This window comes from Podarcis liolepis, assembly GCF_965112155.1.
Source record: "Podarcis liolepis genome assembly, chromosome: 5".
NCBI lineage: Eukaryota > Metazoa > Chordata > Lepidosauria > Squamata > Lacertidae > Podarcis > Podarcis liolepis.
Window position 1 is genome coordinate 82,854,189 of NC_139556.1, and position 13,550 is coordinate 82,867,738.

Consider the following 13,550-nt stretch of genomic DNA (forward strand, 5'->3'; position numbering starts at 1 on the left):
GTCCTTTGTCAACAACAAATTGTTGCTGTATTTTGTGTTAAATATATGCTATACGGTAATTTATGGACCTAATAGGTATCTAAAGCTATTTGCACATAACAAATAGGAGCCTACACAACACAAAACGCTGTTGCTGTATGTAGGTTTTATTTCATTTGTTTATTTTTATCTTATATTTTGGAAATGTACATCCAGTTCCCCCCCTTCAATCTTTTTGCCCCCCCCCCCAAGAGAGTGGGCCCCTAAACTACAGCTTGTTTAGCTTTATACGTGAGGGAAATCCGAAACCTCCCCCTGCCTTGCCAGTTTTGCACTGCCAGTTGTCCTGCGCTGGCGAAGCTTTCCCACCAAGCTCTCCCCGGACGCGTGTCACGTGACCCGCGCCCTCACGTGACCGCCTCGCTCCTCGCCCCGTCGAGATGGCGGCGCCTGTGGAAGAGGAGCAAGCGCTGCTGGACGGGGACTCGTCGCCGGAGCACGATGGCTGCCCTGCGAGGAAGCCGATGTCGGCCCTGTGCGACCCGCAGCGGCTGGCTCATCGGATGCTGGTCCTGGCGCTCATGTGCTTCCTGGGCTTCGGTGAGCGTAAAGCGAGGCTGCCGCTGCTGCTGCACCCTTTCTCGCCCGGGACTGGTCTGCAGTTAAGGGGGCTCTTGGGGAGGACGGTGGGAAAACCTGCCTTGGGGAAAAACCAAACCAAACCCCGACAGCTGCTTGATCGTGGGGCCGGCAGGGCGGCGCGAAGCATGTCTTTTTCAGGAACCATTGACCTTTGGGGAGTGATCTTGGGAACGTGCCAGGAAATGCTAATTTTCTTTACTGTGTGTTTTAGGGTGAAGCTAGACCCCGCCCTGAGAACTGGGGTTTTGCATTTTAGATTGCAAAAAGAAAAAACAAAACTTGCATTCCTGGTGTTCTTTGATGATTGCTGTGCAAGCACCAGAATGGGGAAGCATCTATATGCCATGGGGAGGAAAAACCCTAAGCAAACAGGGAAGTCAAGCACCCTGTGTTTGATGACTCGCTGAAGTGGAGTTTCGCTTTTTAAATTCTCCTCCCTATGGAAGGATTTGTAGGAGGCGGTGGAAGCTTTTAAGCATGTAAAGAGGATATAGAAAACCACTTTCTGCTGAGGCAGGCATTTGATTGGTCTCATTCAGTACTGGTTATGCCAGCCTTTCCCCAACCTGCTATTCAGATGTTTAGGATTACAACTCTTATCAGTGCCATCCAGCCTGGTCCATGCCTGAATGAGGCTAATCTGAGTTATAGTTCAGAAGGTCTGGAAGCTGCTAGGCTGGGGAAAGCTGGCCTACCCTTCTGACCAACTTCCCTTCAGGGTTTCAAATAGGGATTCCCCCTCGCCCTGCCTAGAAATTTCAGGGATTGAATCTGTGCCCTTACACATACCCTTCCCATCAGAAACATTACCTGTTGCTTGAAGGCTGCTGAATCTTGAGAAGGGAAGGTGGAGGTGTAGCTGCTCCTTCTCTTGCTTCTCAGTGGACAGAAAATGGAGGGCATTTTTTCTCCTGCCTCTTCCCATTGTGGTGGTTTGGTATGATCCAAAATGTTTACCATTATTGCTATTAATACAGCTTTTCCAGGTTACTTAAAAAAAGGGGGGCGGAGTTCATGTTTAATTTTGTTGTCTTAATTTTCCTGTATAGGCAGCTATTTTTGCTATGACAACCCCGCAGCGTTGCAAACTCAGGTCCAAAAGGTGAGTGATGTACAGAATATCTGCAATATGGTGGATTTCCCCCTTTTCCCTCCAGAGAGGTTACCTTTTTAGTCATACGTTAGATTTACTAGCAGTAACTGAGAAAAAAAATACTGTGCTGATCTTGCTTAAAAAAAAAAAGGACCTATAATTAAACTGATTGCTGTTTCACTCTCTGGTAACAAGAAACATCATGGCTAAATATGATGTGATTTATGTGTTAGGTTTGCTTTTGTTTGGCCATGAATGCTAGAGGTTGATGTTCCCCACATTGCACCTCCCACCAGCCCTGATGGGTCTTTCCTGAAGAGTGACCCAGGAGCTCTGCTCATCTTTTTAGAGGGATGTGGTATAGTACCGGCAACCAGCCCCCAATGTAGACTTTCATGGTGCTGTAATGAAAAAGCATTTCACTGGATAGATGTTTCTGTATGAATGTGTCATAACACAAAGTGGTGTCAAAAGATAGTAATTCTTCTGTGTGCTCTTCCTTTTAGGATATGAAGGTGAACACAGCTGAATTCATGGCGCTGTATGCCTGGTATTCTTGGCCCAATGTGGTTCTCTGTTTCTTTGGAGGCTTTCTGATAGACAGAGTCTTTGGAATAAGGTAACTGTATAACCCAGGGGTCAGCAACCTTTTTCAGCCGTGGGCCGGTCCACCATCCCTTAGACTAGCGGTTCTCAACTTGTGGGTCCCCATATGTTGTTGGACTACAACTCCCATCATCCCTAAGCTCTGGCCTTGCTAGCTAGGGGTGGTGGGAGTTGTAGTTCAACAACATCTGGGGACCCATAGATTGAGAAAGGCTGCCTTAGGCCATGTGGTGGGCCAGACTATATTTTTTTGGGGGAAATGAATGATTTCCTATGCCTCACAAATAACCCAGAGATGCATTTTAAATAAAATGACACATTCTACTCATGTAAAAACACCCAGATTCCCAGACCGTCCGCGGGCTGGATTGAGAAGGCAATTGGGCCGCATCCAGCCCCCGGTCCTTAAGTTGCCTACCCCTGGTATAACCCATCCATCTCGAAAGTAACAACTTGATCCACGTTTTGCTTCTGCCCAAATAATGTGAAGTTTTGCTAATATTTGTTTAATTTTTCAAAACACAAGTGAGGAGAGTGCTGTTGCGCTTGGCTCCTCCCTTCAGGCTTCCACATGGCGTCTAGTTGGCTCTTGTGAAAACAGGATGCTGGATTGGGTGGGCTCTTGGCCTGATCCAGCAGGCTCTTCTTGCATTGGAGTTTTGCAGGCTTGTCTCCAGAGATGCAGGAGAGTTTTACAGTGGTACCTCAGGTTACAGACGCTTCAGGTTACAGACTCCGCTAACCCAGAAATAGTACCTTGGGTTAGGAACTTTGCTTCAGGATGAGAATAGAAATCGTGCGGCGGCGGCGGCAGCGGGAGGCCCCATTAGCTAAAGTGGTACCTCAGGTTAAGAACAGTTTCAGATTAAGAACGGACCTTTGGAACAAATTAAGTTCTTAACCTGAGGTACCACTGTATTTCAGTCCTAGTCGACATTAACTTACAACATTAGTCAGCCATGGGGTTTTGTATAGGGACAGTTCTGTGTAATAAGCTAACCATGTGAAACTCTTTGCCAGCAGAAGTTCAGGAGGAGTCATCTCTGCTTTCAGGTGTCTTTTAGAAACTGTTGATCAGACGGCCCTTTAGAACATTATTTTTTTTACCAGTCAGTTTTCCTTGATGTGCTATTGATATTTTTACCTGAAGGAGCGTCTCCACCTCCATCGTTCTGCCCAGACACTGAGAACCAGTGCCGAGGGCCTTCTGGCGGTTCCCTCACTGCGAGAATCCAAGTTACAGGGAACCAGGCAGAGGGCCTTCTCGGTAGTGGCACCCGCCCTATGGAACGCCCTCCCACCAGATTTCAAAAAGAACAACAACTACCAGGCTTTTAGAAGACATCTGAAGGCAGCCATTTTTAGGGAAGCTTTTAACATTTAATAGACTATTGTATTTTAATATTGTGTTGGAAGCCGCCCAGAGTGGCTGGGGAAACCCAGCCAGATGGGCGGGGTATAAATAATAAATTATTATTATTATTATTATTATTATTATTATTATTTACTATAACCATTGCAGTATTGCATTTTTTACCCTAACCCTTGTTATATTTTCTAGTTGCAAATATTAACATAGGTGTTTTTAAAGTCTTCATTTTCTTGCAGGTGGGGCACAATAATATTCAGCACCTTTGTCTGTATTGGACAGGTGAGTGAAACAGATAATATTCATGTACTTTTCAATGGCTAAATACAGAAAAATTAATGCTTATGTCCCAAATACGGAAAAATAAATGCTTACTATTTAACCTGCTTTTTCAGTGTAAGATTCCCTAACATTGCAATCATATACATGTCTACCTAACTGAGTTCATTGGGGCTTACTCCTAGGAAAGTGTGTAGGATTGCAGTCTGAAATATACGCATATGGCATGGCTCTAACACTTATTTGAAATGTGACATGCATTCCTTTTTTTACAGGTGATTTTTGCTGTGGGAGCAATATGTAACGCTTTTTGGCTGATGGAAGCCGGCAGATTTGTATTTGGGTGAGTTCACACCTCAGCTGTGTCTCAACATTTGCTATATACCCTGTCTCCCTCTTAAAAAGCAGGCAGCCCATACGGAACTATATGTTGAAAAATACCCTGCACTCTTGCATCTGAACAGCTGGATTATTTGCCTTTTGGTTTTCTAGTTCTTGCGTTAAGGTAAAACTTATATATCAGCATGGATACATTACTGTCATTAGAAGGCCGGTGTTTCATCCACGTTGCTTCAAATATCTGTATTCATGAACTTTCTTGCTTCATTTAGGATTGGTGGAGAGTCCTTAGCAGTGGCGCAAAATACCTATGCTGTCAGTTGGTTTAAAGGAAAAGAATTAAACCTTGTGTTTGGACTGCAACTCAGCATGGCTAGAATTGTAAGTCTAATTTTTTTTTTTGTTCTAATTTTAATCATTACTATCCTGACATTTGTCATCCATCAGTGTCAACCTTTGCTAGTAAAGTGGAACTTGCACATCCCCTCTCTGTGTCTGACACTCCCCCCCCCCAAATATGCCCAAAAATGTTGGGAGACCCTTCGAAACAGGTGGGTGGGTTTCATTGCAGGAGAAGGGGAAGCCACTTGCATAACATTGACTGTCACCCATGGTGATGGATTTTCCTGTTTACAGTGGTGCCCCGCAAGACGAATGCCTCGCAAGACGGAAAACCGACTAGACGAAAGGGTTTTCCGTTTTGGAGGTGCTTCGCAAAACGAATTTCCTATGGTCTTGCTTCGCCAGATGAAAATGTCTTGTGAGTTCCTGCGGGGTTTTTTTCCTCCTCCCCCCTTTTTCCCAAGCTGCTAAGCCGCTTAACAGCTGATCCGCTAAGCCGCTTATCAGCTGATCCGCTAAGCTGCTAAACCGCTTATCAGCTGATCCGCTAAGCCGCTAATAGCGCTAATCCACTAAGCCGCTAATGGGCTTGCTTCGCAAGACAAAAAAACCGCAAGATGAAGAGACTCGCGGAACGGATTCTTTTAGTCTTGTGAGGCACAACTGTATTTCTCTCTATGCACATTAGAGTGGGGAGAACAGTTCTTAACTAGGGACATAGGGATTGTTCTGCTTGGAGAACACCCATTGAGATTAATGGGCATGACTAACTTAAATATTTAAATTAATTTCTATAAATCAGATACAGTGGTGCCTTGGTTTAAGAACAGCTTAGTTTATGAACAACTTGGATTAAGAACGCTACAAACCCAGAAGTAGGTGTTTTGGTTTGTGAACTTTGTCTTGGAATCACATGTTCCACTTCCTGTTGAGTGTAACTTGAGCCCTCCGCTGCTATGAGAAAGCATGTCTTGGTTTAAGAACGCTTTGGTTTAAGAACGGACTTTTGGAACGGATTAAGTTCTTAAACCAAGGTACCACTGTATTCAAATATAGATCTTATTTTAAGGTTTTTTTTGGCCTATTTGTAAAATTGGTTGGAAGTATATGTTACAGTTGCAGATCATCTCTCTTCCAGGGGAGCACTGTCAATATGAACATTATGGGATGGGTGTACTCCAAAGCTCAAGATCTGATCGGTTCTACGGGTCACACCACTCTTGGCATAGCTCTCCTGATAGGTTAGTAAATGCTTTCAGTATTAACTTTGTACGAACATTTTGGTTTCCTCTATGATGAATTGGAAGATTGTGGGTTGTTAGACTCAGATTAGACCCATTAAAATTAGTGGACTTGTGTTAGTAATCACTAACTTAATGTCCCATGATTTCAGAAGGCCTTCTCTGTGTATGGCTTAATTGGATAAAATACTAAGGCTTGAAATTCAGTTCCAACTCTGTAAACCCACTTTTTTATTGTAAACTACAAAGTTAAAAGCTTCAGTTTGAGGCTAGATAATGAGAGCAATGGAGGACTTTCTGATCTTGACATCAGAAAGGTTGCTACCATGGAATCATTTTAACTCTAGATCTGAGAGAAAGAGAGAATCTCTTATTTGCATATTGCATATCTGCTGCTGTCTGGCACCATACACCAGGGACACAGGTGGCGCTGTGGTCTAAACCACTGAGCCTCTTGGGTTTCCTGATCAGAAGGTTGGCAGTTCAAATCCCCACGACAGGGTGAACTTCCCTTGCTCTGTCCCAGCTTCTGCCTACCTAGCAGGTCAAAAGCACACCAGTGCAAGTAGATAAATAGGTACCACTGTGCCGGGAAGGTAAACGGTGTTTCCGTGCGCTCTGGTTTCCATCACAGTGTCCTGTTGTGCCAGAAGCAGTTTAGTCATGCTGGCCACATGACCCAGAAAGCTGTCTGTGGGCAAATGCCGGCTCCCTCGGCCTGAAAGCGAGATGAGCACCACAACCACATAGTCGCCTTTGACTGAACTTAACCGTCCAGGCATCCTTTACCTGTTTTTTCTTTTTTTACCTTTTATACAAACTGACACAATGAAAGCAAGGCTGCATTAGAGCTGCAGCATATACATAGCCTTTGGTGAACTTTTTCAGGGCAATAAAGATCGAATGAGTCAGTAGTTTACACATGACCTGCAGCAAGTGGTGATGCAGCTGTTTCAACATCTTTACCAAACACTGAATTATTTGTGCTTAATGTACTGATCTGTGGTTTGCTCAGCACTGAACTGCACAAACATTTTAGTAAAATCTGGAACTCCTTTCCGTTTAATTTGGCAGAAGACTTGCTTTTATTCATTTATATGTGTTTATAGGATATTCATAAATATAATACTTAGTAAACTTTTGTAAATATTTGTATTTATTAGTATTTAACCATCTGACACCTTGGATTAAAAAATTAAGCTGTTTTACGGCAATTAAAATAGAAATTAATTAGAAACACACTGGATAATTGGGAAGACAGCATTATGAATAGCGTTGTGTGATGACATAACTCAGATTCTCGGACTAGAATGGTTCTGTGTTAACTGTCTTTGTGCTTCATTGTAAGTGCCATGCGATGCCAAGTTACAATGATGAAGCTCATGTTCTCTAGCTCTGCTAATGAAGGGACTGAGTCAGACATGTATGAATATCACTCAAATGATGTCACAGCTAAATTTGTGAACTGTCTATATTTCTCTAAAGTACCTTGAAATCTTTCTTGGATGAACGGCAGTATACCAATGTAGCAGTTAGTGATAAAAGTAGTGGTATTTAACGCTGGCTGCTTCGCCCATGTAAGTCATTGCTTAATTATACAGTCACCAGGTAATAACATGAATGGATTTTACAGTTCCGTAAATGGTGAGTAGCTTCTGCTGGTAACACTGAATTTCTCTGCATTGCAGGCGGTGTGTCATGTATCTTTTCACTACTTTGTGCTCTCATTCTTGGTTATCTGGATAAAAGAGCAGAGAAAATTCTTTGCAAAGAGCAGGGAAAAACTGGTAAGTGGGTGTCAGGCCTCAATAATGGAACCTTAGGCTGCAGTCCATAGTTTTTGAAAATGTATGTTTACACTGGAGGAAGCAGAGACGATCTTTTTGAACATGTTTTCCCCACTTGTCAGAATGCATGTGTAGGTTTCCCATAACGTGATAGGAAAACTCAAAACTCATTTTGAAATGACCCAACTTCACTTTTCTCACAATTCTAGAGTTTTTTTCCGTTAAGAAACTGCAGCTTCTGCTTCCCACCAGTAAAAAAAACAGCTAGAATTAGTCAATGACAGGAAATGGGGTTTGCTGATTTTAGTTGGCCTTAATATAGAAATGATTGAGTTAAAATAGCGGAACTGATGTTTCTCCTTTCTCAAGGTGAAGTGATAAAATTAACCGATGTGAAAGACTTCTCGCTGTCCTTGTGGCTCATATTTATTATCTGCGTTTGCTACTATGTGGCCGTCTTCCCTTTCATTGGACTTGGAAAGTAAGTGCATGCTTTGACAAAAGACATGCCACTTTGTAACTTGTTGCAAATGTTTGATATACCTGATTATTATTATTATTATTTATAAAAACTGTTTATGTTTTCTGTTGTTTTGATTTAGAATGTCCCCTAAAATGTGTTGCTGTTCTGGTGCTGTCGGCTGCTTTGGGCACCTCTGTGTAGAAAAGTAGCCTACGAGTTGAAGAAGTAGTAATTCCACTAGCAACACTCGGAGGCCCAAAGAGCTATATAAGGCAGGAAGCCAAATAAGGCACTCCAGCCTCTTGAAAATCTTTCTCATCCACCCTACTTTTTTCTGGCTCTGACGTGGCACCAAAATGTGCAAGCACGTGCATTGTAAGTGTGCGCCCTGTTTTTATGGCCTAGAAGTTTGCCCAACATGAACGGATGTTGCCGTTAGGTTTCCGAGTTCCAAATTTTGTGGCTCTAGAGTGTTGACTACCAAACTGGAACATGCAAGAAGATCTGGGCATGTGCCATTTCTATGACATATTCCATTTTTGGCTCAAAATCTTCTGAGGAAGGAGTCAGTGTGTCAGTTTGCAAAGTCTTGCTTAGGGGGTATATTTTCTTCAACTATGTAATCTGGTTCTGCTTTGACACTAACTTTCAGTTCTGCACTTAAAACTCGGATATTCTTCAGAATCTAATAATTATTATATTCATTCATTCATTCATTCATTCCCCGCCCATCTGGCTGGGCTTCCCAGCCACTCTGGGCAGCTTCCAACAAAATATTAAAATACAGTAATGCATCAAACATTAAAAGCTTCCCTAAACAGGGCTGCCTTCATGTGTCTTCTAAAAGTCTGGTAGTTGTTCTCTTTGACATCTGGTGGGAGGGCGTTCCACAGGGTGGGTGCCACTACTGAGAAGGCCCTCTGCCTGGGTCCCTGTAACTTGGCTTCTCGCCATGAGGGAACCGCCAGAAGGCGCTCAGCGCTGGAACTCAGTGTATCCTATTTGATACTCTTGGATTAATCTTTTAGGGAGCAATCCTAAGTACAAGGAGCTGGCGTATAAAGTTGCTGGAGATCCAAACTCTGATCGTCCCACCCGGAATGTCTCACCTTTTTTGTATTTACAGTGGCCTTAGTTTGGCCAGCTTTAGCTCAGGCATCTGACCTCTGGCTGAACCAAGACGAGCAGGTTATACCAGCATGTCTTCAGCGGAGCCAGGTTTGAGGACCTAATGCCAGCTGAGCCAGAAACCAGCCAGTAGAGCTGGAGATCCTCTGCATCCTAAGCTTCTCATGCCAACACACCTTGACATAGGATTGCCCCCTAAATGTCTAATGTGGTGCATGTTCTAGTTATCTCCCAGTTGGACTACTGCAATGCGCGCTACATGGGGCTACCTTTGAAGGTGACCTGGAAACTACAACTAATCCAGAATGTGGCAGCCAGACTGGTGACTGGGAGTGGCTGCCAAGACCATATAACACCAGTTCTGAAAGACCTACATTTGGCTCCCAGTACATTTCCGAGCACAGTTCAAAGTGTTGGTGCTGAACTTTAAAGCCCTAAAGGGCCTCAGCGCAGTATACCTGAAGGAGTGTCTCCACCCCCATCATTCAGCCTGGACACTGAGGTCTAGCTCCAAGGGCCTTCTGGAGGTTCCCTCACTGCGAGAAGTGAGGTTACAGGGAACCAGGCAGAGGGCCTTCTCGGTGGTGGTGCCCACCCTGTGGAACGACCTCCTGACATCAGATGTCAAGGAAATAAGCAACTATCCTACAGTGGTGCCCCGCAAGACGAATGCCTCGCAAGACGGAAAACTTGCTAGACGAAAGAGTTTTCCGTTTTGGAGGTGCTTCGCAAAACGAATTTCCTATGGGCTTGCTTCGCAAGACGACAATGTCTTGCGAGTTCCTGCTGGTTTTCCCCCTCCCCCCTTTTCTAAGCCTCTAAGCCGCTTATCAGCTGATCCGATCAGCAGATAAGCCGCTAAAAGCCGCTAATAGCGCTAATCCGCTAATCCGTCAATGGGCTTGCTTCGCAAGACGAAAAAAACGCTAGACGAAGAGAATCACAGAACGGATTCTTTTCGTCTTGCGAGGCACCACTGTACTTTTAAAAGACATCTGAAGGCAGCCATGTTTAGGGAAGTTTTAAATGTGGCGCCTGCCCTGTGGAACGCCCTCCCATCAGATGTCAAAGAGAAAAACAATTATCTGACTTGTAGAAGACATCTGAAGGCAGCCCTGTTTCGGGAAGTTTTTAATGTTTAATAGACTATTGTATTTTAATATTTTGTTTGAAGCCGCCCAGAGTGGCTGGGGAAACCCAGCCAGATGGACTGGGTATAAATAATAATAAATTATTTTTATTTTTATTTTGCTCCGTCTTGCTATAATTTTCATCCCCCTCCACCCACTTTTCATTTCCATTAAAAGCCAAGTGCCACAACCAGGGCTTATTTTGGGTCAGAGTGTTTTCTCCTAGCATCAGTCTCTTGAGTAACGTTATGTCCAGTCTACTTCATGCTGCTCTCACAGCTTCCTTTTCTGGGGAGTGTTAGCAGATATTTATTGTATACAATTTCGTATTCATCATTACTTAATAATTAGCAGTCCTCTTTCAACAGAGCTTTTCTTATTGTGGCCTAGTTACAAATCAGCACTATTAGAATTGCAGGCTGTTTCCCCCCCCATAGTTATTGTAAGCAGGTGTAAGATTGTAAAACTTTTTATATGGATTTTTACAGGGTTTTCTTCATTGAGAAATTCAAGTTTTCTCCTCAAGAAGCAAGTGCAATCAACAGGTAAGTGTTGTCCATTTAAGTAAAAACCCCCAAATAATTGCATTGCATGCATTTTTTCAGCTCAAGAACCTCGACTTTGAGCAGCGCACCTAAAGCAAACACACTTGGTAGGATAAAAGATCAATAAAAGAAAGTGAATATTTGCTCTGAAGCATATGTATGCAGTATACAGTTACATTCCTTCCCCTTGAATCTTCAGATTTCTTACTTAAAAAGGTAAATCTCTAGCTGTTGTGATTACAGAAAAGTGCGCCGAAAACAATACAGTCCTTTCATGTAGATCACTTCCTTAACCACCTGAAAATGGCATGATCTTCTAAGATAATATATACTATAACAAAAATGTATAGAAAAGATACAATTTAAAATGTATTTTCTTTGTGAATTGTAATTCCACCTTGCCTTGACTGCTAGTGTAGCTTTTCAGTGATAATTCGATTTTTTTATAAGAGTTGACCAATCCAGTGAAATCACCATGAATTTATCGATGGGCATGACTGCATATCACAATATATCAGGCCTAAAAAATAATTCAGGAACTGAATTTTTGCGGGTGGGGGAAAAAGGAAAGTCACAGCACACTGGAAAACCTAGAGTGGTTGTAGCGTTTTGTATCGTGATTGTCTTGCTCTTCTGAAATAACCTTCCTTTGTGCAGCATTGTCTATATCATATCGGCACCCATGTCTCCTGTCTTTGGATTCCTGGTAGACAAAGTTGGAAGGAATGTCACCTGGGTTATGTGTGCTGTAGTGATTACTCTGGCTTCTCATATAATGCTGGCCTTTACCTTCTGGAACCCCTGGATTGCCATGGTAGGCATTTTCCCCAACTTTCTTTTATCTAATTCAATAAGGCGCATCTCCCACAATAAACCGCATTTTGTGCATTATATGGGATGTAAAATAATGGATACTTGTGTGTAACCCTGATTCTTTCCTCCCAAGGATGCAACATATACGCCAGAAACTATTTTTTTATGGCAGTCCAGGCCGCTTTATGACATTAGTATACTCTGTATGAATTTTGGTACTCATCAACTCGGCAGCTGTGCTAGATGCCATTTGTTGGACGTTGCACCTCTCATACACTGTGTTATCTCTGTCGAGGAGCTTTAAATATGCACACGCTGCTTCAACTTCAGAGCAAGCTAGTGTAAACATCCCCTTAAAGGTAAAGGGACCCCTGACCATTAGGTCCAGTCGTGGCCGACTCTGGGGTTGCAGCGCTCATCTCGCTTTATTAGCTGAGGGAGCTGGCGTACAGCTTCCGGGTCATGTGGCAGCATGACTAAGCCGCTTCTGGCAAACCAGAGCAGTGCATGGAAACGCTGTTTACCTTCCCGCCGGAGCTGTACCTATTTATCTACTTGCACTTTGACATGCTTTTGAACTGCTAGGTTGGCAGGAGCTGGGACCAAGCAACAGGAGCTCACCCTGTTGCGGGGATTCGAACTGCCGACCTTCTGATTGGCCCCCTTACAACTGGGCAAACTGGATAGAAATGGGACACCTAATTTGTGAAGCCCATATAACTTGTCCCCTCTGGAGCTGTTGGTAGATCACGTTTAATGTGTGTGTGGTTTTTTGTAATGCTGTTTTCTGCAGTGTTTCCTGGGAGTGGCTTATTCCCTGCTGGCCTGTGCCTTGTGGCCTATGGTAGCTTTCGTTGTCCCTGAACACCAGCTCGGAACTGCTTATGGCTTGTGAGTAATAGATATTTGAATCTCGATACTTTGGAGTAAGGATTTGTCTTTTAAACTTTGGGATTAATAGCACGATACCGACTTGTTCTCATAAAGCACATCCTTTCACTGCAGGTCATTTAGGAATTTCATTAAGACAGTGGTTCTCAAAGGATGTGGCAGGAAGATTCAAGGGCAATCTGTATTATATTATGGGAATAATTCATGTTCTTATGTAGCTGGGGTGTTTTATACTTTATAATATGTCCCATGATCATATTGGAAAGTAGTTGTGTTCTATGTTATGAATCAAGCACTGCCAGGAGTTGTTTGCCAATGTATTTTTTATCATTTAAAAAATGGGTGTGGCAGGAGCAAGTTTTTGTACTGAAAGTATGGCCCAGAGAAACCACTGCTTTAAGATGTCTTTCACTGCACCTGGTTCACCAGTTCAAAAACATTGAAACTGGGGCTGCTCAATGGATTTTCTCGGCCTGATGCAAAACCAGTGTCCAGGGCCTTGCCCGGTTTTACAGGCCTGACTCCAGGTATATCGCTTTCAGCTTGGAAGAATAGAAACCTAGCCATCTGAAATAGCGTGTGTGTGTACCAGATCGCAGGTGTCCATGTATGTCAGATCTTGAACACGTTTTATACCTTCCTCTCATGTGGGACACCTTGAGGGTACGGTATATTCCTGCCAGCCTGTCTAGGTCAGGTTGTGGGGCTGTTATGAGTGTGTCTCCCTGGAAGTGGCGTTGCTTTGGAAGGCAAATTAACCCGCCACTTTTTATTTTATTTTACCAGCTATATCTCATTGTTTAATAGATGCATATGGCTTTTTATTTGCTCATCTGTCAGCTCGTTTGGATTTTATGAGCAAGTGGGGGCAATATCTTTCAATTGGTTTCTTTTTATTAGTTG

General features: G+C 43.3%; 1 protein-coding gene across 6 annotated transcripts in view; it reads left to right on the forward strand.

The window, feature by feature from the left end:
• The first annotated feature begins 387 nt into the window (after positions 1-387).
• The window catches only part of MFSD1 (major facilitator superfamily domain containing 1), a 44,187-nt gene continuing 31,024 nt past the window's right edge, over positions 388-13,550 (forward strand). For all 6 annotated transcript variants that reach the window (XR_014526407.1, XM_083504235.1, XM_083504238.1 and 3 more), the window contains exons 1-12: positions 388-579; positions 1,671-1,723; positions 2,221-2,333; positions 3,929-3,971; positions 4,244-4,311; positions 4,580-4,688; positions 5,788-5,890; positions 7,579-7,677; positions 8,047-8,158; positions 10,887-10,943; positions 11,601-11,757; positions 12,550-12,647. Coding sequence is in view for 5 of the 6 variants with exons in the window: in XM_083504235.1 (XP_083360361.1) it covers positions 420-579; positions 1,671-1,723; positions 2,221-2,333; positions 3,929-3,971; positions 4,244-4,311; positions 4,580-4,688; positions 5,788-5,890; positions 7,579-7,677; positions 8,047-8,158; positions 10,887-10,943; positions 11,601-11,757; positions 12,550-12,647 (1,172 nt within the window). In the remaining variant the exon portion in view is untranslated. The remainder of the gene's footprint in view (positions 580-1,670; positions 1,724-2,220; positions 2,334-3,928; positions 3,972-4,243; positions 4,312-4,579; positions 4,689-5,787; positions 5,891-7,578; positions 7,678-8,046; positions 8,159-10,886; positions 10,944-11,600; positions 11,758-12,549; positions 12,648-13,550) is intronic.